General features: G+C 47.5%; 4 protein-coding genes and 1 long non-coding RNA gene across 8 annotated transcripts; 2 read left to right on the top strand and 3 right to left on the bottom strand.

The window, feature by feature from the left end:
- The first annotated feature begins 4409 nt into the window (after positions 1 to 4409).
- Positions 4410 to 6000, top strand: Pex2 (peroxisomal biogenesis factor 2). The gene is made up of 2 exons (XM_076376863.1): positions 4410 to 4701; positions 4918 to 6000. The coding sequence occupies exon 2, from the start codon at positions 4938 to 4940 to the stop codon at positions 5808 to 5810; it is 873 nt and encodes a 290-aa protein (XP_076232978.1). The 5' UTR covers positions 4410 to 4701; positions 4918 to 4937; the 3' UTR covers positions 5811 to 6000.
- Positions 6001 to 7212: 1212 nt separating this feature from the next.
- On the bottom strand, positions 7213 to 9304 carry LOC143178313 (uncharacterized). Its single transcript, XR_013001759.1, has 2 exons — positions 9117 to 9304; positions 7213 to 7375 (listed from the first exon to the last, which is right to left on the bottom strand). It is a non-coding gene; the product is annotated as an uncharacterized LOC143178313 (long non-coding RNA).
- Bicc (protein bicaudal C) lies at positions 9254 to 16043 on the bottom strand. 3 transcript variants are annotated; one of them, XM_076376854.1, is made up of 13 exons: positions 15911 to 16043; positions 15655 to 15724; positions 13269 to 13348; positions 11995 to 12210; positions 11682 to 11921; positions 11374 to 11592; positions 10977 to 11277; positions 10538 to 10906; positions 10372 to 10473; positions 10042 to 10289; positions 9750 to 9978; positions 9505 to 9624; positions 9254 to 9433 (listed from the first exon to the last, which is right to left on the bottom strand). In XM_076376854.1, exons 1-13 carry the CDS (start codon positions 15917 to 15919, stop codon positions 9315 to 9317), a joined length of 2322 nt encoding a protein of 773 aa, XP_076232969.1. In that variant the 5' UTR covers positions 15920 to 16043; the 3' UTR covers positions 9254 to 9314. The 3 variants fall into 3 exon arrangements, with proteins under 3 accessions (XP_076232969.1, XP_076232968.1, XP_076232971.1); XM_076376853.1 differs by lacking the exons at positions 15655 to 15724; positions 15911 to 16043 and having other exon boundaries at positions 13269 to 13552; XM_076376856.1 differs by lacking the exons at positions 9505 to 9624; positions 15655 to 15724; positions 15911 to 16043 and having other exon boundaries at positions 13269 to 13552.
- A 2165-nt stretch (positions 16044 to 18208) lies between these two features.
- LOC143178310 (uncharacterized) lies at positions 18209 to 18604 on the bottom strand. Its single transcript, XM_076376868.1, has one exon. The coding sequence runs from the start codon at positions 18602 to 18604 to the stop codon at positions 18305 to 18307; it is 300 nt and encodes a 99-aa protein (XP_076232983.1). The 3' UTR covers positions 18209 to 18304.
- Positions 18605 to 20364: 1760 nt separating this feature from the next.
- On the top strand, positions 20365 to 22597 carry Mettl14 (methyltransferase like 14). 2 transcript variants are annotated; one of them, XM_076376966.1, is made up of 4 exons: positions 20365 to 20696; positions 20794 to 21288; positions 21375 to 21757; positions 21847 to 22597. In XM_076376966.1, the coding sequence occupies exons 1-4, from the start codon at positions 20640 to 20642 to the stop codon at positions 22058 to 22060; spliced, it is 1149 nt and encodes a 382-aa protein (XP_076233081.1). In that variant the 5' UTR covers positions 20365 to 20639; the 3' UTR covers positions 22061 to 22597. The 2 variants fall into 2 exon arrangements, with proteins under 2 accessions (XP_076233081.1, XP_076233080.1); XM_076376965.1 differs by having other exon boundaries at positions 21823 to 22597.
- The last annotated feature ends 1039 nt before the right edge of the window (positions 22598 to 23636 follow it).

Genomic DNA, 23636 nt, shown 5'->3' with positions numbered 1-23636 from the left:
TTTACGGTCCCGTACATCCCTAAGGAGATGGGGATGTTGTTTTCGCGAACGCGGTTTTCTTTAGTCGTTAAAGAGGGTTCCGACGAACGGCACTCCACAGGATCGGGGAGGCAAGTGGTTCGAGTGAGTTCTCCTCTGACCTGCGCTGCGCCAACACGATGCATCCTCTCTAATTGAAAGCAACATTCCCGTTCGCACCCCGAGTCACCGTCCCTCCGACCAGACAACTTCGAGATGCTCTCTTACATCGACGCGTCATAGAAGGTTTACCTATTGCAATTAGGTGTCTAGCGCACACGCGACCATTCGGAGTGCTGCTGGATTGCAGTTCGCCGTAATCGTCCATATGAAAAGAAAAAAAGAATAGGGATAGAACTGGCACAAAAATCCCATAAAATCTGTAGCGATTACTTGCTGCAAAAGCGCATCCAGTCGATACCGTCGAGGGACACCGGATATTTAAATATGGATAAGCGTCCCTATAGGATCAACCCTGTCCTGATGGAGATAGTAAAACCGTAAATAGACTACTAGTATCATCCTAAAATAAAGCATCGGCCGATGCTTCGATTCTTCGATACTTTTATGCATACGTAGGTAACATAGTGTATCAAATCAAAATCATGTATGAACGAATCAATTGTCGTTCGATACATCAATTCGATATAACGAATGAAGCGAAACTTTACCGTTGTGGGCAGGAACGATGGGACAGGCGTATAAAATCGAAAGACAGCCGGAAAGGAGCTGCAGTTCATTTCCTGCCCGGGAAGCGATTCCAAATTATCGAAGAAAAAACGAATTGTTCTTTTCGTTGAACGGAGCGTTTGAAAAGTCCATTCGCGCAAAAAATATCGATGATTTACGAGCTGAACGAATCGAAATGTTTACTTTAACGTACTTTCATTTAGTTAACGAAGGAGTTCAGTTTCTTCGAATTTCAGATATCTACAATCGAGTGGTGAAAAGTTTGGAACGTAGTTGAAGTTGAGTAATTCGACGAAAGGAAACGAGTTCTTTCCATGCGACAATGACCATTAGCAATTAGGTAGGGCAAGCCAGTAAACAATAATGAATTCGTAGGTTCGATCAATCGAGTCGTAGGTGGAAGGAACCGGAGCGGAGGACCGGGAGAAATTAGAAAAGCGAGAAGAGGGTGAAAGAAACGCGAGAGGAAAGAATGAACGCGTTGGGATCCGGTGGTTGGATCGGGGGGGGATGAAAGGTGGGTACAGAGGTGAAAGTAGCAACGATAGCTGTAGCAGAGAGGCGAGCCGTAGGGGAACGACGAAGGTGGGTCGACCGAGAGAGCGAGAGGGTTCGAAATGGTGGATGACGTTGGTCGGGGGTGGAAGTGGAAGGGAAATCGCAACGACGATCAATACTTCGCCACGCCTCGCGTCACCACCTATCCCGCTGGAATGAAACTCGACTTTCCCCTGGTCGTCGTCGTCGTCGTCGTCGTCGTCGTCGTCGTCGTCGTCGTCGTTTCATCTTTTGCTCAAAAATGGAAACCATTTTCGCCTCGACGATGCTTTCTAACCGACAAATCTCGTCCTATTTTTGAAACAACGCGATCGACACAGGCGGCAAACACCGGCTCTTCGATTGAGACCGCCGAAACCGCGCTCGTTGCGCTGTCTGATGTCCTATCGAACGAGTTCAACCAAACGATATCCTATCAATCGTCTACTCTCATTGAAAATACTTTGAATGGCAGATGGCCGAATGATCAACGACAATTCGCGACAATTCTGCACCGTCTTACCAACGACGCGGAACGACGCGGAACGACGCGGAACGACGCGACGTTTCGATAGCCGCGTAGACGATAAAACGTGGGGAAGTGGCCGGGTGCACGTGACCCCGTTCCACGGGGTCACGATACGGTGGAAAACGAAAACGCGAGGTGGCAGCACATTACGGTTCAAGAAAAGCTCGTTTCCTATCGTTCCCGTCACTTATGCGCCGCTTTGCAAAACTCTCGACGGCAGGCGGATCGAGTACAGAAAATAAGTGAAAAACGCCGCCCACTAGGAGGCAAATAGACGGTACAGAAGAGAACATAAAGCACGGCGAATTGATTGGTAGGGTGTACGAATCTATACTGTTCATCGAATTCGATACGCGAAACGGGATAGTCGATCATGACGGGAAACGCTCGTTAACGATTAGTTGACTGCTGGGGTGGCAAAAAGATCGACTTGCTTGTCGGTTCTTTGAACGCGAACGCTAAAGAACCGTGCGACAACGAAAAGGTAACGAAATCTAGCGAAATCGACCAACAGATTACACGAACGAGTCTTCCACGTGAACGGCACGGTCTCTAAATTAAGGTCACAGCCAAGAGCGCTGGAAAGAAGAAACTGAAGGAACCAGCGCGTGGAGGGATTTCAGTCGATACTAAATGTGTACCCTATTCGTGTTTCTTTCTTCCTTCGTTCTACATTGGCTACTTCAAACCGGGTGAACCAATTTAACGCGTACCGTGTCATGTGCGAGGATGAACTATGAAAAGCGAATCTGTCAGATGGAGACGATTTTTCCACACCACGCCCAGTGGTTTCGGTGGAACGCGTTGCAATGCAATGCTATTTCGGCAATACGCTCAGCTGTCAGAGAGACAGCATCTTCGCTCGAGCAGGAAGAACCTGGGGCGAGTTAAGGTAATCGAAATGTTGGATTTTCGCCTAGCAGGGAAATGGCCTGACCCACGTGGGCATCCTCATCGAACAAGATCGTCTAGGGAAACATGATGCACCGCGACCGGCACCAAAGCAACGAACACGTGGAGACAGTGAGAGGTTACGATTTCACGAAGCATAAAGCAGCGACGACACGTTGCGGAAAGGTTAACGACACGAGCGGCAAAATAGAAAGGTTACGATTGACGAGCGCCGTGGCATGCTTCGTGAAATTTCTCGTTCGAGGATCGAAAGCAAGCCGCGGTAGGGCGAGAGAGGAACGATCGGTGGTCGCGCGAACAAGTGGCCGTCGACACGAAAATAACGCGTGCAACGCGGTGGTCGGCTGGTGTGGTAATGCGCTTTAAGGCAATGTGCTCGCACCTGGACACCATAAGAGGTTAGGCTATCGCGACGAGCATGGCGACGAGTAACCACTCTTACGTATTCGGGGAAAAACGAACCAGAAATCGCAGAGAACGAGCAAAACTGTCCGCTCGTTCGGCGATTTTCTGAACCGGCCAACAAGGGGACGTCTCAGACTCTCAGACACAGAGGGGTTAAGAGGGGTTAAGAGGGGAGAGGAGGGTGGCTAGGGTAAGGGGAGGGGGAGGAAGGAAAGAAAAGGAGAGCGAGACAAAGAGAGAGGAAGTCGAACGGTCGGATTGGAGGTTAAGTTGTCAGTTGACGGATCGATGATCCGGGAGACCGCAAGCTCGCATTTCACGCGAAAAGAACGGACATTATATAATTTCAAGTACTCACCTCGGACGATGAACGTGCGTGGCAGCCGAGTACGGTAACGCGTATCGGCGACTACGAATCGTCGCCGATTTCACCGAGTTATCACCGTCCCCCGCACCAGAAGAAACCTCAGAATTTATCACGAAAACATGATCGAAGAACTTTGATAGAACGGCCGACGAAGGAGCCCACTGTCGAAGCACCAACACTCGATGACGTCATTCCACCAGCGGCAACATGGAGCCCGAAACGCGATAGGACGCGGGCTCGGCTCGAGCGCCTCGAGAGCAGAGAGACTCGAGGTGGCTTGCGCTCGCTCCGACAATAATTGATCCACGAGCTAACCTCAAACTGTATTCGCTCGCTCGCTCGCTCGCTCGTCCGTGCGTTCGGTCGGTCGGTCGGTCGGTCGTTGGGTCGTTCGTTCGTTCGTTAGTTCGTTCGTTCGTTCGTTTGTTCGGTCGTTCGGTCGATCGGTCGTTCGTTCGCTCGCTCGCTCGTTCGTTCGTTCGTTCGTTCGTTCGTTCGTTCGTTCCGTCGTTCGCTCGTTCACTCACTCGCTAGTTCGTTACGCGCAACACAACTGGCCGATCGCGACTGACAACGACCGACACCCGCTGTCTGCCGACTTCTCTTTTCCTTCGTTTCGGTTCACTCGCGGCCCTGTGCGGCTCCAATCGCTCCTTTTTCCACGTGATTTCCGAGGGTACGCTACAGAGGGCAGCCGCGCGCGCGCACCCCGCGAGACTGCGATTCCTTCACTGCGGGAATCCCGATATTCGAAATCGAAGCTGCGTGTCGCGATACCTCCTCCGCTTCGCCCACAAGACGTCGTCGAAGCCGAGTCGAGCCGAGTCGAGCCGAGTCGAGCCGAGTCGAGCCGAGTCGAGTCGAGCACCGAGGCGCCACCTTTCGTCTCCTCTCGCGTTTCCTCGGCTTTCCTCGCGTATCCTCGCGTATCCTCGCCTCGTCAGAGCAAGACTTCGCTATCGTATTTTACCCCTAACCTCGCTTGGCCGTTCAGAGCTTGATCGCTCTTTTATTTTCCGTGCTACGCGAAAAATTTGTAAAAACGCGCGTGTTTCTCTCGATCGCGTAACAGTCCTGACTTTCTTCCAGCAGCGACGTCGATCTTTGCTATCACTTTCCAACGAAGCGCGAGGCGTGTGCGATTTTTCGTTGATCCGCGAGTGCGCATCTGAACGCGACGCTACAACGCATCGGCAACGGTAACAATAACGCTTTGCTTACGCAACGGATAGAGAACAACAAGGTAGATATTACGATGGTTGTTTGTAAAAGTTTGCGTGAAAATCGACAAGTGATTAAAACGTTAAAGACTCGATAAGACCGAAAGACGCTGTGCAAAATTCGAAAGCGTGTTAATGTACGGTAATTGTGCCGAAAGGAAAACGAGTGGAAGTTGAACGCAATCGTACGGTGATCGAGATACGTAATCGATTCGGTACGCACTGTTTTCTCTTTCCAGCGAAAGAATTCCAAGGAACTATGCCAGCATCTCCTTACGTGTCACGGATCAATCAAATCGACGCGGCGCAACTCGACGAAGAGATTTACAAAGTGCTTAGAAATCAAGCAAAAGAAATCGCTAAATATCAAGCGATAGAAAATATCGATCGATGGCAACCCGAGATCGACGCGATTCTCAAATTTTTCATATGGAATTTTTCGCTGCGCAACGGAAAATCGACCTTTGGCCAGCAACTGCTGAATTTGCATTACGGGAACGTTAGTCGTGCAAAGTCCGTTCTTTACTTGATCTTTACTGTCGTCCCCTGTTACCTGCGAGATAAGTTGCACGACCGTGCGATCAGTCCAAACTTACAGTCGATGTTTCGTCGTGTCGCAAATGTCGTCAAGCTTCTCGAATTCGTGAATTTGTTAGTTTTCTTGCATCGAGGAACGCAGCCTCGCATCGTCGAATACGTGCTCGGTATTGCGAGTCGTTCCACGACCACCCATAAACCTAGAACCATCGGATACTCTTACATGACGAGGGAACTGTTGTGGCATGGTCTAATGGAATTATTCACCACCGGTCTACCCATGATCAACATTCATTATTTGAAACACGCGGCAAAGAAAGTATGGTCGCGAAAGAACAGGACAGGCACCGGTATACAGAGGTCATTTCCAACTATGAACGAAGCTACTAAATGCCCCTACTGCAACGAGACACCGATTTTGCCGGTGCACGCTGGCTGCGAGCACATTTTCTGTTACTACTGTTTGAAGGCTCATTTCATGGCAATGAATGACTTTCAATGTTACGAATGCAACGTCCAGCTCTCTTTCGAAAATATGAAAATGTACGAAGCGACCTCTACTGTCGAATCGTTCGAAAAACCACTCTCGGTTTAACAGCAACCGAAATACCTACTCGTCGATTTATATCTTTGTACACTTTCTTCTTTCTTGTTCTTTTTTTTTTATTAAAAAATATCAATACAAAATTTTCTTTATTCGTTCCGATATATGCAACATTTTCTATTTCCTCGATATTTCCGTCGAAACAAGCAAACGGTAATAAAGACTGGTTATTATGCGACAACTGCTTATCGTTAAATGCTATCTCCTTCCTCGTAATAAACGCGATGCGCAACAATACGCGTTGGTCGTGGGTACATTCGTTGCAGTTAGTCTGTGAACATTGAGTATGTTCCTCGGTTTATCTAACAAAATATTTATCTTGTTGGTAGCAGACATCGGAAGTACGTTTAATTCAATTCGTTCGTCTCAAACTTACAACTCGTTCGCATTCTAAGCGTTGGAATGTCTTTCTTCCTTTCTAATCGAATATTCTACTCGGATTCTTTACAACATAGAAAAGCTTTATAAAAACGATCCTATCTATGTTTCGAAAATGCACCGCGCACTCGTGAACGGAACCATTTGAAACAATTACCTGAGTCATGCGACAAACGCTACCATATTTTCACCTAATACTATCTAAATTCGTTAACACCGTGGCAGAGAACAAGTTTCCGACTTTTTCAGCCACTAGACGGAAGCCTATATATTGAATCACATTACACAATAGTCGAAACGCGAGATCGTATTTACGAAATATAACGCGAAGTAAAATATCTAACGGTTCGGAAGAAGGCAGAACGCAACATTTGCTATCCAAAAATATTATGTTTCATAAGTTATCATTCCGTTTCGAATTTGAAAAAATGTTATCGATTCAAGAGTGATTTCAAAATCAACGCATAATTAATCTGGTAGTGCCGCGATTTTTTCTTTTCCATCGAACCGTTTCACCGAAATACGTAACTCGTATATAGATACGCATATGTATTACTATCGACCCTGTTTTCAGCATCATTCTCTGTACCAAAACATGTTCCATGAAAGCATGTTCTGTCAGCCGAAACATCTCAACGAATTTGAATTACATAAATATCCATCTTTCTCTTTTCTCATTGACAAGGTTTAGGTAGATATATTTCGATGCGGTAAATGAAGATTTCCTCTGATCATACACGCTCGCGGTATAGTATGATAACAGAGCAAGTTTCATTGTCGCGAGACTTCGTACATACATACATACATCGTTTTTTCTTTTCTTTCTTTCTTTCTTTCTTTCTTTCTTTCTTTTAGTCGCTTTTTTTCTTACTTTAGTTTTTATAATAATTACGTTACGCGCCTAATCGCACAAAATTGATACATGTGCGTCCGGGTATATGTATATATATGTGTGTATATATATATTTGTGTGTGTGTAAATATATTAGATAGGAACATCAAAGAACACTGATACATCTATCTAAAAAATTACATGGAGTACCGATCGATCGTGTAGGAGTCTGATGCGAATGAACAAACTCTTGACGAGCGGAGTCTTTTCCACCATCGATCGGCCTTCTTCTGGAGAACAGCGATCAACATTGCAATTGAACACCTTGCGTCGCGATGTTTCGTCGCTATCGCAAACACAAAAATAACGATTACTTTTCGCTATGAAGGCACGTAATATAGAAATTTGCATTGTTCGATGGTCGCAGCGATCGAACAAGGAAAAACGTTCGAAACGAACGTGTTCTTCGATTTTGACCAAGAACAAGCACGAGGAACGAAGACGATCTTCCAACATCACACGTATACATGTAGAAAATACATAGTATTCTTTTCTTAATATATCAATTACTCTCGAGCACGCGGTCGTGTTGCAGCAACAAGAATAATTTATGCTTAAAAAGACTTCACAAAAGACTGATTGTTAGTCAAGTACTTTCAGCGATAAAATTGTTCGCTAGGCATTTTCGGTAAGCTCGACTGCGACGTTGTTTCAACTAATACTTGGTACTGATACAGCAGTTCAGATTCTTAACGGTATAAACGAATAACGAACGTCTGGATCGTATTTACGGATGTTCGAATACGTCTGCATTTTTCTAAACATTGCCAATTCTAGCGAGCAGAGCGTCAACTCGTTGCCTAACGTTTCGGTTGAATTTGTTCCAGAAAAAAAATGAAAAAAAAAATGTTTTAAAATATCAATAAGTTATATCGACCGAGATATCTTACTTTCGTAAAATTGCTACTGTGAAAAATAGATCGCGAATTCGTACATATTATGGTTGGTCGCGACATAGAAAATGTTCCTCGGAAATACGTTCATCGAGCAGTTGAATAAAAAAGGGAAAGAGAAATCACGACGCAGTCGAAATAATCGATTATCGCGAATAATTTAGTTGTGAACGACTCGTCAAACGTCGAGAATATTAGCTATGGGGTCAAAGCAGAATTCAATGCCCGAGAATACTCGAAGATGTTCTCGAACGTTTAAGGTCGCTATTAATCGTCCTTCGATTTGCTCCGTGAAAGGAAGTTGTTGCAGTCTGTTGCTTAGCGTGCATCCAGCGTCCTTCGCGAGTGAATAATAAATACTTTGTTACTTTGTAAAACCCGAAAACACGATTGTAAGAAACGTCTGGTATCCGAGATTCGTGAAACTCGCAAGAACCCAAATTTCTTCGGAGATACGTAGACCGCGAGTGACAATGAGTTTGCACGAAACACGGATACGGCTATGAAACTTGACTTTGTCTCTCCTTTCATTGATCTTCGAATCGAACGCAAAGCCCACCCACAACCGTTCATTTTCGAGCTTAGTCGAGATTAAATATTTTAACTTTGCTAGGGCGTAAGGCCGCTGAATACACGGGAATAATCCTCGCCCATCACGTATCAACTTTTCGAAGACACGTTTCTATCTTATTTCTTACGCTAATTCAACAATTATCACCGATTCATCTGTACGCTTATCGTTCAGCCACATCACGAACTTTTCATCGATATACGAAAACATACGATACAACACGCGTCGAACGACATTCTCAGAGAATCACTTTTATGTTCCGTGTATAACACACGACGACGACGACGACGACGACGACGACGACGACGGCAACGAAAGACTGTCGTCGGAACGGTGTCGAGTAACGCTCGACAGGAGAAAGACCATTAATAACATAAAAAAAAAGTTAACGAAACGAAAGTAATAACGAGCTTCTTAACCTAAGGCACCTTCCGCGAACGAGTGAATCAAGGACTGCGGAAAAAAATAAAAAAAAAAAAAAATGTTAACGGTCCTTGATCACAAAAAGAATCGTCGGGCTATTTTTCCGGCGCCTAGAATCGTAAATTAACGCATCAATATACCTCTGTTGATCCTCCTGTGGAGTCGGCAGGAAGGCTATCATTATTCGCTTTGAAATCTCGTGTCGTTGCAGCTGTTGCAAATACGACGGTTTCGTGCGAGCGTAACGCGCTCGCCTTAAGTACACGACAACCCATAGTGGATCCACTCTATTCGTTCCGCACAAATGTTTCAAGGTTTGCGACTCGGATATAGTCTTATTACCACTTGTTGTCCAGATTACACTTCTCTATCGATGCTGAGGTCGATGACGTAGACGACTTGCGTTCCGCACCTGGTGCAGCGCTACCACAGAATGTACTAGTTCGTTTGTTCATTTCTGGAAGAGAAATGGATGGTAACGGGGCAGTAAGTAAATGAAAGACGAGACTCTACGATCAGTCTACGTACCAGCGATCAACAGCATTATTTTGCGTCTAGCGCCCCAAGCGGTTATCCCAATTTCGCAGAGATCCTTTTCCGTGAGCGAGGGAAACGTAGCCATGTCCACTTCGTGAGACGTGAACAGGCCTGGCAGAGAGAAAGCAAGGGAAGTGTAAGCAAAGCGAAAGCGAAAGCGAAAGCGAGAGCGAAAGATTTGAAGCGTGCGCGACAAATTGTACAATGTTTGCGCAGTTACGTATTCCTCTACTTACGAATGTACTTCTCCAAGCCAACGCTGGTGAGCAAACTAGACAAGTCGCTGTACCGATGAGAAGTGATTTTATTGAGATGCGCCGGTGACGTGTGTTCCATGTAATTCGAGCTGATGCCGATCTGTCCAACGCGATCTTTTCCAGATCCGATTCCAAAGTCAATTTCTCTGGTGAATACCGGCGTCGTTGGGTCTTTCCATAGGTCGGATGGATGCGAGCTAGTCAATTCCTGCATTCGAAGGGAACACGCTTTTCTTTTCCGTACTTACGGGATAGAGAAAGAAATGCTTACCTTGTTCAAGTCGGTTGTGCTTATAGGCGGAATAGACTGACTGAGACCGTAGCCAGACCAAGCGGAAGTGGGAATGCGATAATCGCTCGAGTTCGGTTTCGTTTGCATAGCTTTCGCAGCTAAGATTTTCTTCTGCTCGTAGTCGAAAGGAGCGAGATTCTGTTGCACAGCCATCTCCAATGATTTCTTCTCGCAGCCAGGTGCTCGTCGATCTGTTACCGTGAGGTCAGACAACATGCTGCATAAATCTGTTGGAGGGAAGAACAGAGTTAATCGGTCTTCTGGCTAGCCGTCGAATGAAACGCCGAAGAAAAGAGTTCTCGCGCTTACCCATAGTCGGACTAGTCTCGGTTGGATTAACCGGAGAGACGTTGCGCGGACTGATAGCGGGACTAGAGAGAGAGCTGGACACGCTGCTCAACGACGAATAAGCTGCAACAAGCATGGAAAGGATGAGAACGGACGTTGTTGTTGAGAGGCGAGAGGAGAAGCTTACCACTGCCTTCCTTGCTGTCCGCCAAAGAACCGGTGTTCAGCCCGTGAATACTGTGAACCCCGGTAGCCGGGTTCGAGTAAAGCTGGCCGATAGCACCGGTGCAACCGTGGCTTTGCAATCCATGAGCGTGAGGAGACATCGCGTGGTGCGTGGTCAGTAAATGATTGAGGTGCGGATACGGGTAGGGTTGATGGAGCGGCAGCGGTGAAAACATGGACGACGGTATCGACGGTAAGCCCCACCGGGGCGACAAGCCCATTGGATTTGGCGAGTGAGAAACGGGCGACACGCAGTACGGAGGATTCTGCGTGTTTACCGTTAGCATGTTCGACAAGCTATCCGAAATGCCGCCGATCAGATTGTTGCTACCTGCGCATCGAACCGTTTCTTTTAGTTCGTTTCTTTCAGCTCCTACCGACCGATTCGCGGTTCTACTCACCGGTTCCGTTCACGGAGCTCCCTTGGAAAATGTTAGCAGCGTTCGGGATGTGGTAAGTCGCCGGGATCTCGGCGTGCACTCTAGGCTCGTCCAAACCCAGCAGTTGCTTTCGCGCTTCGTAAATGTTGCTAGCGTTTCGTTCGATTCCTTTGATAATCACCGAAAGCATACTTTGCTTAGGTTTGTGCCTGACATTTATGAATACGTCCAGCGATTGCATCAACTGGGAAATGTTCTCCGTGTCCACGGACGACATGGAATCCTCGGGAAGGTCGAACATCAGGACCAAAGGTAGAGAACCCTGAACGTGAAATAAATTCCGCGATTACGAAAAAGAAGAAACGAAGAGATAAGACGAGATAAGATTTGGCAATCGCGCGGCAGCAACATGACCTACCACTAACTGTTGCCGGGCCAAATAGACGTTATGGATGCCACCTGTGATGATAACGTTGCTCTTTTTTAAGCTGGGAATGTTTGGATCGCCGGCGTCGGGAAACATGATTTGCGTGGCTGTACGTTGCATAATCATCTTCAGATTGCTGCTCTGCTTCCCCAGGACGATGCTGTGATGTTGCGGCGAAATCTCCATGGACATTTGTACTTGTATTTGACTCTACGCAGAGAAGGCTAATAGGTTAATAGGGTTTTTGTTTCGTGGAATTCAGGTTCCATCGAAGTTCAGCCACCGAAGCGCACACTTACAGCTAAGTTTTGGCACATGTAATGAATCAGCAGTACGGTCGCTTCCTTCACTTGCGATACCTCCCACTCGCAACCCTTCACCACGACCAAGGTGGCGTGCAATTTCGGTCTCGTGCGAAACATCACTTGCACGTTGTACTTCTCTTGGATTTTCACCACGTACGGCGAATTGGAGTCCGGCACAGTCTGCGACAAACCCATGATGGGCAACTCGAACGAGAAGATCAGAGGCGTGAGATTCTGTAAGAAAGAAGGAGGCGCGAAGGGTGTTAGGCGTTGTTACCGCGAAGGAGGAAGCGCGCAGGGGACTTACCCTGACTCGTGCACGGGCTCTCTCGACGCCTTCCATTTCACCGGCAATCGACACCTGATTGCTCTTCTCTTGATGATTGCTACGGTTACTATCCGGAAAATGAATATGGCAGCCGGTTTCTTCCATCACGCGTTTAATCGTCAACCCACCTTTGCCGATAATGTGCGAATGGTCGGTGTAACTAACATCCAGCTTCATGGTTACTCTGTTGCTTTGCTGCAATCGAACATTTCGTCATCGTCACTGAATCGTATTTAGCTAAACTCTATCTATGCGATTCGTCCATCGACGACACGGGCGCGTCGCGCGTCGCGCGTCGCGCGTCGAGCGTCGATTATATAAAAAGCCGCGCGATAAGGCCAACAATGGGCGTTAACCGAATGCAAGAAACTCTTCCGATCGGACCTCTGTTGCGTGCGCGAACAAAAGTGAGCAATTCCTCATCGAACGACTTCTTTCCATATGTATTCGACAGCTGTTGCCACGCACGAAATGACCAATTTCCTTCGCTATTCTCCTCGTGGGTCGATCCCTGATAGACGGGGATCGATAGACTCGATCGCAATCGGGAAACGGTAATTCGAGAGAGATAGAAAGCACGTTGAAAATAACGGGACGCGAGAAGGAAATACGCAAGGCGACTCGGCCTGGTGGTTAACGCGAGGCAGAGGACGTCGCGCTTTCTCGGCTCAGAATTCGCGAAACAACGTTGGTGTATAAATAGAATGGCTTGTTCCTACGTGCGACAGCTCGGCCTCTGTCCTCTTTCCCCCTTTACATCGGTTGAGAGTACGAGAGAGCCGAGGCGCGACCGGCGACCGGCGACGCGACGAGAGAGAACAGTCAGATAGATCAGAGCGAAAGCGTTGCCAGCGTAAAAGCACGAGCCGCGAACAATCGATATGAATCGATGTAAATCGATCGACTACTGTTACACCGTGCGTTGCGTTGCGTTGCGTTGCGTTGCGTTGCGTTGCGTTGCGTTTCAAAGTTACAAAGGTCTCGTTAACCGCGACACGCAACTTTCTTTATCGCGCGATGGATTATCTGCGATAAGAGCTGCGAAATGTTTGCACGACCCACGGAGTTGATCAATTCGGCGCGCTGAAAGTCAAAAGCCGATCGTCGAGGTCATAGCTAATCTCGTTGGCCGCAAATGACGTAACGTTTCGGTAAAAAGCAGCGAGTCGCTCGATCGACCGCTCTTATCTTTCGTTCGCTACCGGCTACAATCGCTCTGCGATTTTTCGATCGAATGAAAAGTGAACGCTTACCCTCGTGTCCAAAATTTCCATTATCTTCTCCTTTGCTGTTCGCACGTCATCGGGTCGACCCGCGACCTTTATATGCGGATCTGTAAAAAGGAAAGAAAAAAGAAATGAAAGAGGAGGGATACGTAGCGATTGTGCGCACAGGGACAAGGTGATAAAGCAACGAAACGTCATTTCATATCCTCGAGTCGTAATTAATAAGTGGTCGGAGTCTCCCTTCTTCCTGGATTACGAAGCGCTCCAAAGTCGAGGAGTATGACGCGTCAACAGACGAACGTAACACTCTCGCAGCGATCGAGGAAGCACGCAATCGAGCTGGAGCTCGCCATTGGAAGCGGGAGAGAGCCATTGGAATCTGATGCTCGTGAAAAAGTTTGCCTTTCTCAGCCGCGCGAACAGTATTTTTCTTCGATCGTTGTCCCGTTTCGCGACATCGCAATGCAACACGCCACGCCTCTCGAAAACGTTACGCTCGGATTCTATAAAGGGAATGTTTCTCAGCGATCGATACTCGCGGATCCAGCTAAAAATAGCAACGAAAAAGAAGAAAAATGGTGGCAGGTGCTAAGAGAGGAGAGGAGAAGAGAAGAGAAGAGAGAGTCCGTCTCGAGTCGAAACAATGACCCAGAAATAGATTGCGTGCAGCCTTGGAGAATCACCGTTGCCCGCTCGTTCAATCGCTCGTTCAATCGCTCGTTCAATCGCTCGTTCAATCGCTCGATCGAGATAACGATGCTAGATCGTGATCAATAGCTTACCGTTTACAGCAATCTCGCAGAGGAGGCAACGAGCAAAGACGCGACCGCGACTGGACAAACGAATCGCGGATATCGATCTCTACGATCGGTGTAATTCCACGAATTACGTAATTGCGATAAATCACATTTTTATCGCAACTCATCCTCCCTGAATCGCTGTTCTTTTCTCAGAGTTCGGAGGCGAGAGAACGAAACCGTTCGAAAGAAAGAAAGGCAACATCTTTTCGCGGCTGGAACTGGGCCGATTGTATGCGATACGATCGATACACGATGATACACGAATGTAAATACATATGTTATCCGTTCGTATCGTCGTCGCACGAATATTCGAGCGACAAGAGGAATAAAGTTCATACGCGTATTTACGATAATTTTTCGATTACGATAACTGCGGAGTCAGGGTGTTAGGGCAGCAAGCGAAAGTAAAAGAGTTATTTCGGTGGTAAGAGCGTGACGGTTCGAGATCAGCTCGGACGAGTCGTTGGTCTCTCGATTCCGATTTCGCTTCATTTCTAACGGGCTTCCGAAACCTGGGAAATTGTCTCCAGTTAGTGGAATCGTTTAAAGGACTGACTGGAGTGGAGTAACTCTCCATCCGCGCAACGCGATAGCGAACTCGCGCGAACTCGCGCGAACTCGAGGAGATAGAGCAGCTTTTACTTAATCGATCGGGGCGAGGTTTGTCGGCGTCGAAAGCCGAGATTCGATGGGACGGGATAATTTGGAAAGAAAATCGGTAGGAGGTCGAGCCCTAGGGAACCTATTTATACCGGATTACGCGCGGGCTGTCACGCAGAATCGGGTTCGTGCGCGACGGGAAGGCACGAAGAGCAGACGAAGGAACGCAACAGCTGTTCGGGTGACGAGGAAGAAATGAATCACCGAAAAGTTTCCATGGCGGGCAGCCGCGGCGCAGTAGCGGCGCAGTCGCGGCGCAGAGGAAAAGGCCGAACCGTTTAGCTCGCTTTTCGCTTCGATTTCGGCTCCGCGCTATCTCGCGTCTATTATCGCGATGGCGGCAACTGCCACGGTGCACCTCTTTCCGCCCGTCTATGGCTGCGCTTTATTTCACCGACGAGGCGACACGCGCTGCTGCGCGAGAGCAAGCACGCGAGTCGTTTCGTAATCACTTTCGATTAATGGGTGCGCTCTAATTAATCCCGCGTTCGCGATACGCTGAAAACGCGGCGGATCGGTCCAACGGACAAAAGTCGATCCGTAAATAGTCGCGTCGTAGGAAAATACGCGATAGCTGCGTCAGCTGGCACGCCAAGGCGACGTAATCGTCTGCCGTGCGTACGTTGTTACGAGGTTCGGTCGATAAACGATAAACAAGCTCGCGACGCGATGTACGCTCGGATAGAGAACGTTGGACCGAGGCTGCCTCCAAGGTCGGCTAAGTCGACGAACCTTGACGCACCTATGACGCGTCATCGTTTCGGGTTCTGCAACGTTTCCGGGGTGACGCGCGGCGCGGCGCGGCGCGGCGCGGCGCACCAGCAGCTCCCTCCCTCCCTCGATGCCGATACACACGCCATACCCATCTCGAGATCTTCGACGATCGATCGCGGTTCACCTCGCTCGCGACCCACGGAACGAAAACGTGTAACGTAGCAACGAACTCTCCTTACCTTTCTTCGACTTTGCTCCGATCTTTAGCCGGGACGGCCACGTAACGAAAGTGCTCGTCTCCTCCATAATCTGCAACAGACAAACGATCAGTTCGATCGTGGCCAATACAGTTTTCGTTAGACGAGAATATGGGTGCATCGTTTGGACAATCGCGCGATCTCTTCGATCGAGAAAGCTGAGAAATGAGAAAGAAAAGCGGTGGAGTGGATCGCGCGATTGTCGCGAAGGTTTGAACGATAAGACGATCGACGTTACCACGGTCATCGTCGTTGTCGACTGTCGATGCGTCTCGATCGACCTTGGTTCGGCCGGGATCGGCGAACGGTCGGGTTTGCCGCCGTCGTGGTCGCTGCCGACAGCGAGAGGGAAGAGAGTAAACCGTGCGGAAACCGTGTAACGACAGCAGCGGGTACTTTTGGCTGTTTTCTCGCGCGCCGTAGGTAGAACTAGAGAGAGCGCATAATCGGTTTGGCGAGCAGGAAGCGTTCGAGCCAGAATAGGAAGAATCTCGAACGGGTGGAGACGGGTATATGGCTGCCGATTTACTTTCACTGGCACGACTATCGAAAGCCGCGGCCGCGGCCGCGAGACATCCTGAGGCGATCCCGCGATCTCGATCAGACGAATTTTGCCAGCAAATAGATCCAGGGTACACGTATCCTTTCGAACGTTTCCTTTCACTCGAATCACAGAAACTGACTCGGCTACTCGACGGTTCGCGCACCTTTCGCACCTCTCGCAACCACTGTGTTTCGCGTCGCGTCGCCCCGCGTCGCGACGATACCACTTTCGAAACTTTGCATACGCGATTTTCGCAGGGGCCACGTCCGTTCTCCCTTTTTACCGCGTCGGAATCGCTGGCACGACTGACTGACTAACAGCAGATAATGTAACGGGACGACTCGGTGAACCGCCTCCCACTCGCTGCCGTCACTGCTCTATTCGTCTCCGTCCCTCCGCTTCCTCCCACCAGAAAGTCGCCAGCCGAGGAATAACCGACCGCCAGTCGGAGACAATCTCTCGCTTGGGCCAACCGGACGGGAACAGGTAGCCCGTGTTCTAGCTCCCTTTTGCCCACCTGCGCGAATCTTCCGTTACCGGACAGGTGCATTTGGCCTCCTATTGTTCCGATTTACTGCCAATTTTCCCGACCGATCCTAACGCCAACGACGCGACGGGGTTAACCAGCACCTTCTTAGCCCTCGAATTCTCTTCCGCCGAAACTTCTGAAAATGCGACGCTCGATCGGCCCGCTGAACAATTGGAAAAGTTGGCAACGACTGTACCGAGAATAAATCGAGCTCTCGAGGTCCACTGACTCTCGCTAAAATTATGTTGCGCGTTGTAAGACGGTATTTTAGGAAGATACACGGCCGCGCTTGGAAATGTGTCTGCCGCAGAGAGAAACGCTTTCAGACGCTTTCATTGAAACCTACTCGAATGCGCTGGTTATTAGGTACGAGCGTGCCTGGGCAAGAAATGTTAGAGCTTCGAATCGTACGAGCGGCGAGGGAGTACGCGAATTTCTGCACGCAGCGCAACGTTGCGAGCAAAGCCAGTCTATAAATAATCGGCCGGTGTATTTCCAGGCCCCCTTTTACGCAACGTGTCAACGATAAGGATAAGCACGAGCGTTGCTTTTGCTTTCGAGTCCATCCGTGAACCGTTTCTTACGTTTCGAGAAGAAATGGAAATTTCTCTTCTACGTTCCACGCGACTTGCCCTTATCCCGTTCAGCCCTCTCTCATTTTCAATCGCTTCTGCTTCCGCTTCCGCTTCCGCTTCCGAACCGCCCTTCCGCCGCGTCAATCCGCCTGTTTTTTCCGCCAACGAAAGAAAGAAAGACCAATCGAATAGCTGGCTAATTAAAGAGTGCATCTCGAAGCGAGGACAATTGATGGAGGAAGAGCGGCCGCGAGAGATACGAATACAACACCTTTCGATTTCGGGCGATTTCGTGTCGCGCAAGGTCGCGGCGCGCTTCACTCGCGGTACCAAATTCGAACGCTCGCTTCCCTCCACGGATCGCGACGCGGCAAAAAGAGGGGATGTTTCTGAAGATTGGCGCGGCGCAGACGAGGACAAATTTCATTGTTGACCCATTAGACGGTACAAAGAGGACAATGACACGCAACTTACGCTACGAAAAAATGTGTCCGCTGGCTTGGGTACGTCATTATCACCTGTAAACAAAGAAAAGTTTACGGTCAGGGTACAACGAACTCTTGTCCCCTCGGTTTTTGTCATTTTTCACACGTTCCTGGGTCGGAGGATCCTACGGGAGGTCGGACAACCTGCTCGTTCAAATCTAAGCCATATTAAATCAACTCCCATCTACGTAATACATGGTTGATCGTTGAAGCGTACGGTTTGCCTCTTGTTTGCCTCTTGTTTGCCTCTTGTTTGTTCGCGGTTCACCTCGTTAAGCCTCTCGGGCACGGCTTTTGACTGGAAAAGTTCAAGGGCTTACGCGATTAGCTGTAAGAAGGATCCGCGCGATCGAAATTTCAGCGTAAATACGACGAGTGAGTCGTCTCGATCAAAATAAACGTAACGAACTTCGCACAGTCGATATACAAGTTGATTGCCAACGGCGCAGAGTTTGACAGAGTCAGCGAACCCGTTTACAAACATATCATTTCCACCTATTTAAATGGTGAGGCGACATAGGGCAAGCAGGCGTACGCTTAAACAGAGATCGAACCGAAGATAAAGCTGCGGAGGCTTACCTAGCAGCATCTGCTCCAGTTTTCGCCGATCGACGCGAAACCGTTCCTGATGCAGATCGTCCGGATTAGCAATGCCCAGCAACGCCGCGATGTCTCGCAACTCCTCGCGGCTCTCGTAACTCGACTTGCCGGAGACGCTGGTCGCCACGGTGCCCTCGGACGTCTCCGACATCGTCTCGGTCGCTCTCCTCTCGTTCTGTATCAGCTCGTCGGGCCTCATCTTGTCCAAATGTTGCGTAGCCACTCTCTGAAAATCGAGAGATCGACGATCGGAGGAAATATCGTTCGCGGAGGTGTGCCGGTGAGCTGCACCTTCTCCCTCCCTTTGTTCGCGAGACTCGGGACCAGGTGAAGCGTGTGTGCGTTGTCGCGACGCGCGGGAGCGGCGACTGGATCGGACGAGACGCGATCGGGCCTAGGCTGCGAAAAGAGGGATGCCGGGTGAGCGCAGCGCCACTACCGATTTCTCCGAATTCGGCCAGGATTTCGGAGAAGAGGTTCGCGGCTCGACCAATCGGATCCTCGGCTTTCCTTACCTCCCCAACGCCACGCAGACCGCGTCGTAGACCAAGCCCGATACATCCTACCTCTGCTAATCGATGCGCGCAAAAAATTGTTTTCGCTCGTCTTCGACCGCGCGTCTGCGTTACCCGTCCCATGCCACGGTCACAGAGACTCCGACCAAATCGTGCATTTGCGACTTTATCCCTCCCTCCTATCGAACAGCTCGACCATTGCGGAAACGATATGCTTGGACGTATTTAGAAGTACGAGGACGAGTTGCGTGACGAGGAGGCGACTGCACTCACCAATGCTTTCACGATTCCTCATCGGCAGCCTCTTTGCAATCAGATCGGTTTTCCTGATTTTACAGGCTAAGACCTGCAACCTGTTCCTATTCCCCGATACCCCGTCACCGGTCTAGGTAAGGACATCGACCGGCTCGCGCGCCGATTTCAAAACTGACTTGCTCGTACTCGCATTCCTCTGCATTTCTGCTCCTGTTCCTTTCCGTTTCCCACCTCCCCAACCTACCCCACGCCACTTCCTTATCACGCTTATTTCGTTGCGTCGCGTCACCTCGCGATCTTTTCCTACCCGCTCCTCTCAACTTTCCCTTTCGCCTGCTGCTTTTTGCTTTTACCGCGCGCGAACCGGACGGGACAGAAGGGATGGGGATAAAGGAACGTGATATATCGTCACGTTCGTTTAAGTACAATCAGTGTTTCCTCTTCTGTCCCAAAAATAAACTCCATCAATGTATTTCTATGTATTCTTGCATTCTTGTCCAAAAGTTTGTTAAAAAGCAGAGCATCGACTCCCACGTAGCCAAGTACAAAGTACAGAGGACAAGTGTTATTAGGAGTAAATATTATCAAAACGTGAACGGTATCACGCTAAACCTATTCAGTAGCGATCTTAGACGTACCTAATGATTCAGTGAAATGCTTTTATTTATTAGTATACCACCAATCAGATGGCATACAATTATTGCAGGGGTTCTGCACATCATTTTACACCCACGACAGTCTATGGAAATTGTTTATTTATTGCAAAAATAGTATCTCACAAAATTGAGCTAAAGAATGGTCTTAGTAGCGCCATCTAGCGGTGGTGAAGTTTCCCTCACGGCCCGTAAAGGCGACACTAGCGCCATCTTCCAGTAGCGCCTCGGAATTAAAATTGGTCAAAGGCGCTCCAGGGCGCTGAAAATGTCAGCTTAAAGGGCTACCGCTAGATGGCGAAGCTGTCGCTTACAACTTTTCTTGAGGGCCGTACCATCAGGGTCCGGTGCCCCCTAATCATTTCTTTGAATGCTGTTTTTACAATATATAAACAATTTCTATGGATTATTATCGGTTGCACAATGATGGATAATTACTCCGGAATGATTCCAAGTTACGAGATTAGTCGTAAATCAATGAATAACAAATTTTTCAATTTTTCTAATTCAGTTGCTGCCGTTAGATGGTTATAGCGTTTCGCTGTCCATGTTTTCTTTCTTATTTCGACAGAAATACTGTCTCGCCTATGCTGAATTCTGTGATATACATACCCTTTTTTGCAATTATGTTCTCCTCATACTTACCCTGATTTCTACCGAAACTTTTCGACTGCAAATAAGTGCGCGATAACAGGTTGCAATGGCACAGTGCTCGTTGCACTGCTCGACGAATGGTGTTGCGTACAGTGACAAATGTACGCTGAGCTAGATATCTTATCTTTTTCTTCAGTTTCTGCCGACTGATCAAAAAATGTTACAAACTCTTCGTGAAAGATCGCAAAAACGCAAGAAGCTCTTAGCACAAACGGTAAGAAATAACTGAACGATCTTATTTCGTTTCTGTGCTGTCGCATTTTTCAGGTTATGATATAAAAGAGAAAAGTTAGATATTTGTTGATTTCTAGCTGGGTGTTTCAAGTGTGGATGAATTGCGACAGATCTTAGGAACGGATATCGATGATACGCAGAGGAAGAAGTTAAAATCAGTATCGGATAAATCGGAAAATGGGATAAAAGATTCGAAGACCGACGCGGTTCCGACCGACGAAATCGTTTACAAAGATTCCTCGACGTTCCTTAAGGGAACGCAGTCTTCGAATCCTCATAACGACTACTGCCAACACTTCATCGATACAGGTCAGCGACCACAAAATTTTATCCGAGACGTTGGCTTAGCCGATAGATTCGAGGAATACCCAAAGTTAAGAGAGCTGATCAAATTGAAAGACGATCTAATTGCGGAAACCGCTACGCCACCCATGTATCTCAAGACAGATTTGTCTGCGTATAGTTTAAAGGATCTAAACTGCAAATTCGACGTGATACTCATAGAACCTCCACTGGAGGAATACCAACGTACCTGTGGTGCTACAAATGTTCAGCTATGGAATTGGGATCAAGTGAGTGAAAATTGAAATAAGACATAGCGAGAGAAATGAAGCGACGACGTTGGGCTCATCTAATAAGCTTACCTTAAACTTTGTAGATAATGGAATTAGATATCGGTGAAGTGGCAGCAAATCGAAGCTTTGTGTTTCTTTGGTGCGGAAGCAGTGATGGATTAGATATGGGACGGTTTTGTCTTCGCAAATGGGGTTTCAGGCGATGCGAGGACATTTGTTGGATTCGCACCAACATCAATAATCCAGGACACAGTAAGAATTTGGATAGCAAAGCCGTGCTTCAAAGAACTAAAGAGCATTGCTTGATGGGGATCAAAGGGACAGTCAGACGATCGACGGACGGAGATTTTATTCACGCTAACGTAGACATCGACCTGATTATATCGGAGGAACCCGAGTACGGTTCGATAGAGAAGCCCGTGGAGATATTTCACATAATCGAACATTTCTGTCTCGGCAGACGACGGTGAGCGACCGCGCAAGCAAAACAATCGCGGTATTTCAATGTACATACGTTTTCTTACTTTTCAGGTTGCACTTGTTCGGTCGCGACAGCACGATTCGACCAGGATGGCTGACCGTAGGCCCTGAATTGACGAATACGAATTTCAACGCGGATCTTTATACCAGTTATTTCGCAAACGGTCAAATCACGACTGGATGTACCGAACGCATAGAAGCGCTCAGACCAAAGTCTCCGCCGCCAAAAGGTAAAGTTACTGGTCGGGGCAGAGGTGGATTTAATCGAGGACGGGTCAGGGCTAGATAAAACTATGCACCTTTTCTTCAGATTCTGCGCGAGTAAAGAAAACAGACCAAAAAGAACGATTTCTCGGCATACTTGTATCGTACAAAGAACTTGTACTTTCTTGTATTCTACGAAATTTCTTATTTTACAGTTTTTAATACCTCTTTCTGAGAGCACCGCGATAACCGAACGTACCAATCGTTTCATATAAATAGTGACTATGTTCACGCAAACGACTTTGTAAATAATACACTAGATCGAACGTTTTCGCATCGAACACTTGCGATCGCTGTATCTTAGATTGAAATAGAGTAGGAAGAAAAAACTTTTCTCCTTTACTGTATCGCAACATTTATAAAAATTTACACGTGGTGTGTGTATGTGAGTGTGTGTGCGCCTGTGCGCATGTGCATGAGTTCGCGCGCGCGGTATGTGTTAACTACGTACCTACGATTCGACAACATATTCTCGATGAATACGATTTAATACGATTTGCGTGAATAACATTTTTATAATGAAGTCCGTACAACGTACTTGAAATAAACGCGATCAACTAAACATGTTTTCCTATTTATTTAATGTGCACGACTCGTTCCATTCCACACTTGAATGCAAATCGTCTCTAATAAATATGCACCGTAGCTAAATCGACGCAACGCGAGTTAGAAAGAGATCGGTGGAAGAAATGGCAGAATTCGCCGAACGATTAATTTTCAAAATTTCTTAACTCGTTACTTAATCGCGACTACAAAGAACGTTTCAAGTATACACATAACTTGGAAACTACGCTTGAGATCCGCTTGTGTTGCTTTGTACTTTGTCTTACACTGAGAACACTGACCTTTCTATAAATAGATCTTACAATAATCAACTACATCGTTTACAATTTCTTCTCCGATGACACGCAAAAACTTATAAATAAATTTATTGGTCCCAGTAAAGCTTCCGGTAGTGTAGAATACGTCGGATATAAACGGTTTTCAACATATGTTATCCTATTGAAAATTTCGACGCAACATTCCTGACGAATGGCAACACGCGTGACAAGGTATCGCTACGTACATATCATATATGATATTTACAAGATAAAACGATTAAAAAAATCGACGAATATCCGACACGTCTCTTGATACCGAAAATTTCCTTCGTATTTTGTATTTCCCGAATATCGAACTTAAAATTACGGCCACTGATCAGTGCAATAAAAAAATAATTTTATTAAACAATATAAAAAAGTGGTAAGATTAAAAGAGTGATACGTGCGCTACGGTTTAGACGACCGTAGGAAATATTTCGGCGGATACGGCGAAATTCCGTTTCGACTAAAACTGCAAACGACAGAGAGGAAGGAAGGAAGGAAGGAAGGAAGAAAGAAAGAAAGAAAGAAAGAAAGAAAGAAAGAAAGAATAACGCTTCGAAGCGGACGATACAAAGTCTTCAGTCTCGACGGGTTAAAAAACAATCGACAACACTTCTGAAAACACTTCTATTATCAAGAATTTAGTTGAAAATTCGATTTCTTTCTTTCCTTCCTTTCGTTTCGATATACTACTGCAGAGCGGCATAGCCCGAAACAGTCGTAGAAAGTCGAAAGAAG

Source organism: Calliopsis andreniformis, chromosome 4 (genome assembly GCF_051401765.1).
Source record: "Calliopsis andreniformis isolate RMS-2024a chromosome 4, iyCalAndr_principal, whole genome shotgun sequence".
In the NCBI taxonomy this organism is placed as follows: Eukaryota; Metazoa; Arthropoda; class Insecta; order Hymenoptera; family Andrenidae; genus Calliopsis; species Calliopsis andreniformis.
The sequence above is the reverse complement of the archived record's forward strand: the minus strand, read 5'-3'. Positions and strand labels throughout refer to the sequence as shown.

Coding starts and splice junctions, on each gene's coding strand:
- Bicc (XM_076376853.1), bottom strand. CDS start 13,439: ATGACGTTTCGTTGCTTTATCACCTTGTCCCTGTGCGCACAATCGCTA. Junction 12,211..13,268: donor TGGAAATTTTGGACACGAGG/GTAAGCGTTCAC, acceptor GTTCGATTGCAG/CAAAGCAACAGAGTAACCAT. Junction 10,907..10,976: donor GAGCTCCGTGAACGGAACCG/GTGAGTAGAACC, acceptor TTCGATGCGCAG/GTAGCAACAATCTGATCGGC.
- LOC143178310 (XM_076376868.1), bottom strand. CDS start 18,604: ATGAGGCCCGACGAGCTGATACAGAACGAGAGGAGAGCGACCGAGACG.
- Mettl14 (XM_076376965.1), top strand. CDS start 20,640: ATGTTACAAACTCTTCGTGAAAGATCGCAAAAACGCAAGAAGCTCTTA. Junction 20,697..20,793: donor AGAAGCTCTTAGCACAAACG/GTAAGAAATAAC, acceptor GTTGATTTCTAG/CTGGGTGTTTCAAGTGTGGA. Junction 21,289..21,374: donor AGCTATGGAATTGGGATCAA/GTGAGTGAAAAT, acceptor TAAACTTTGTAG/ATAATGGAATTAGATATCGG.
- Pex2 (XM_076376863.1), top strand. CDS start 4,938: ATGCCAGCATCTCCTTACGTGTCACGGATCAATCAAATCGACGCGGCG.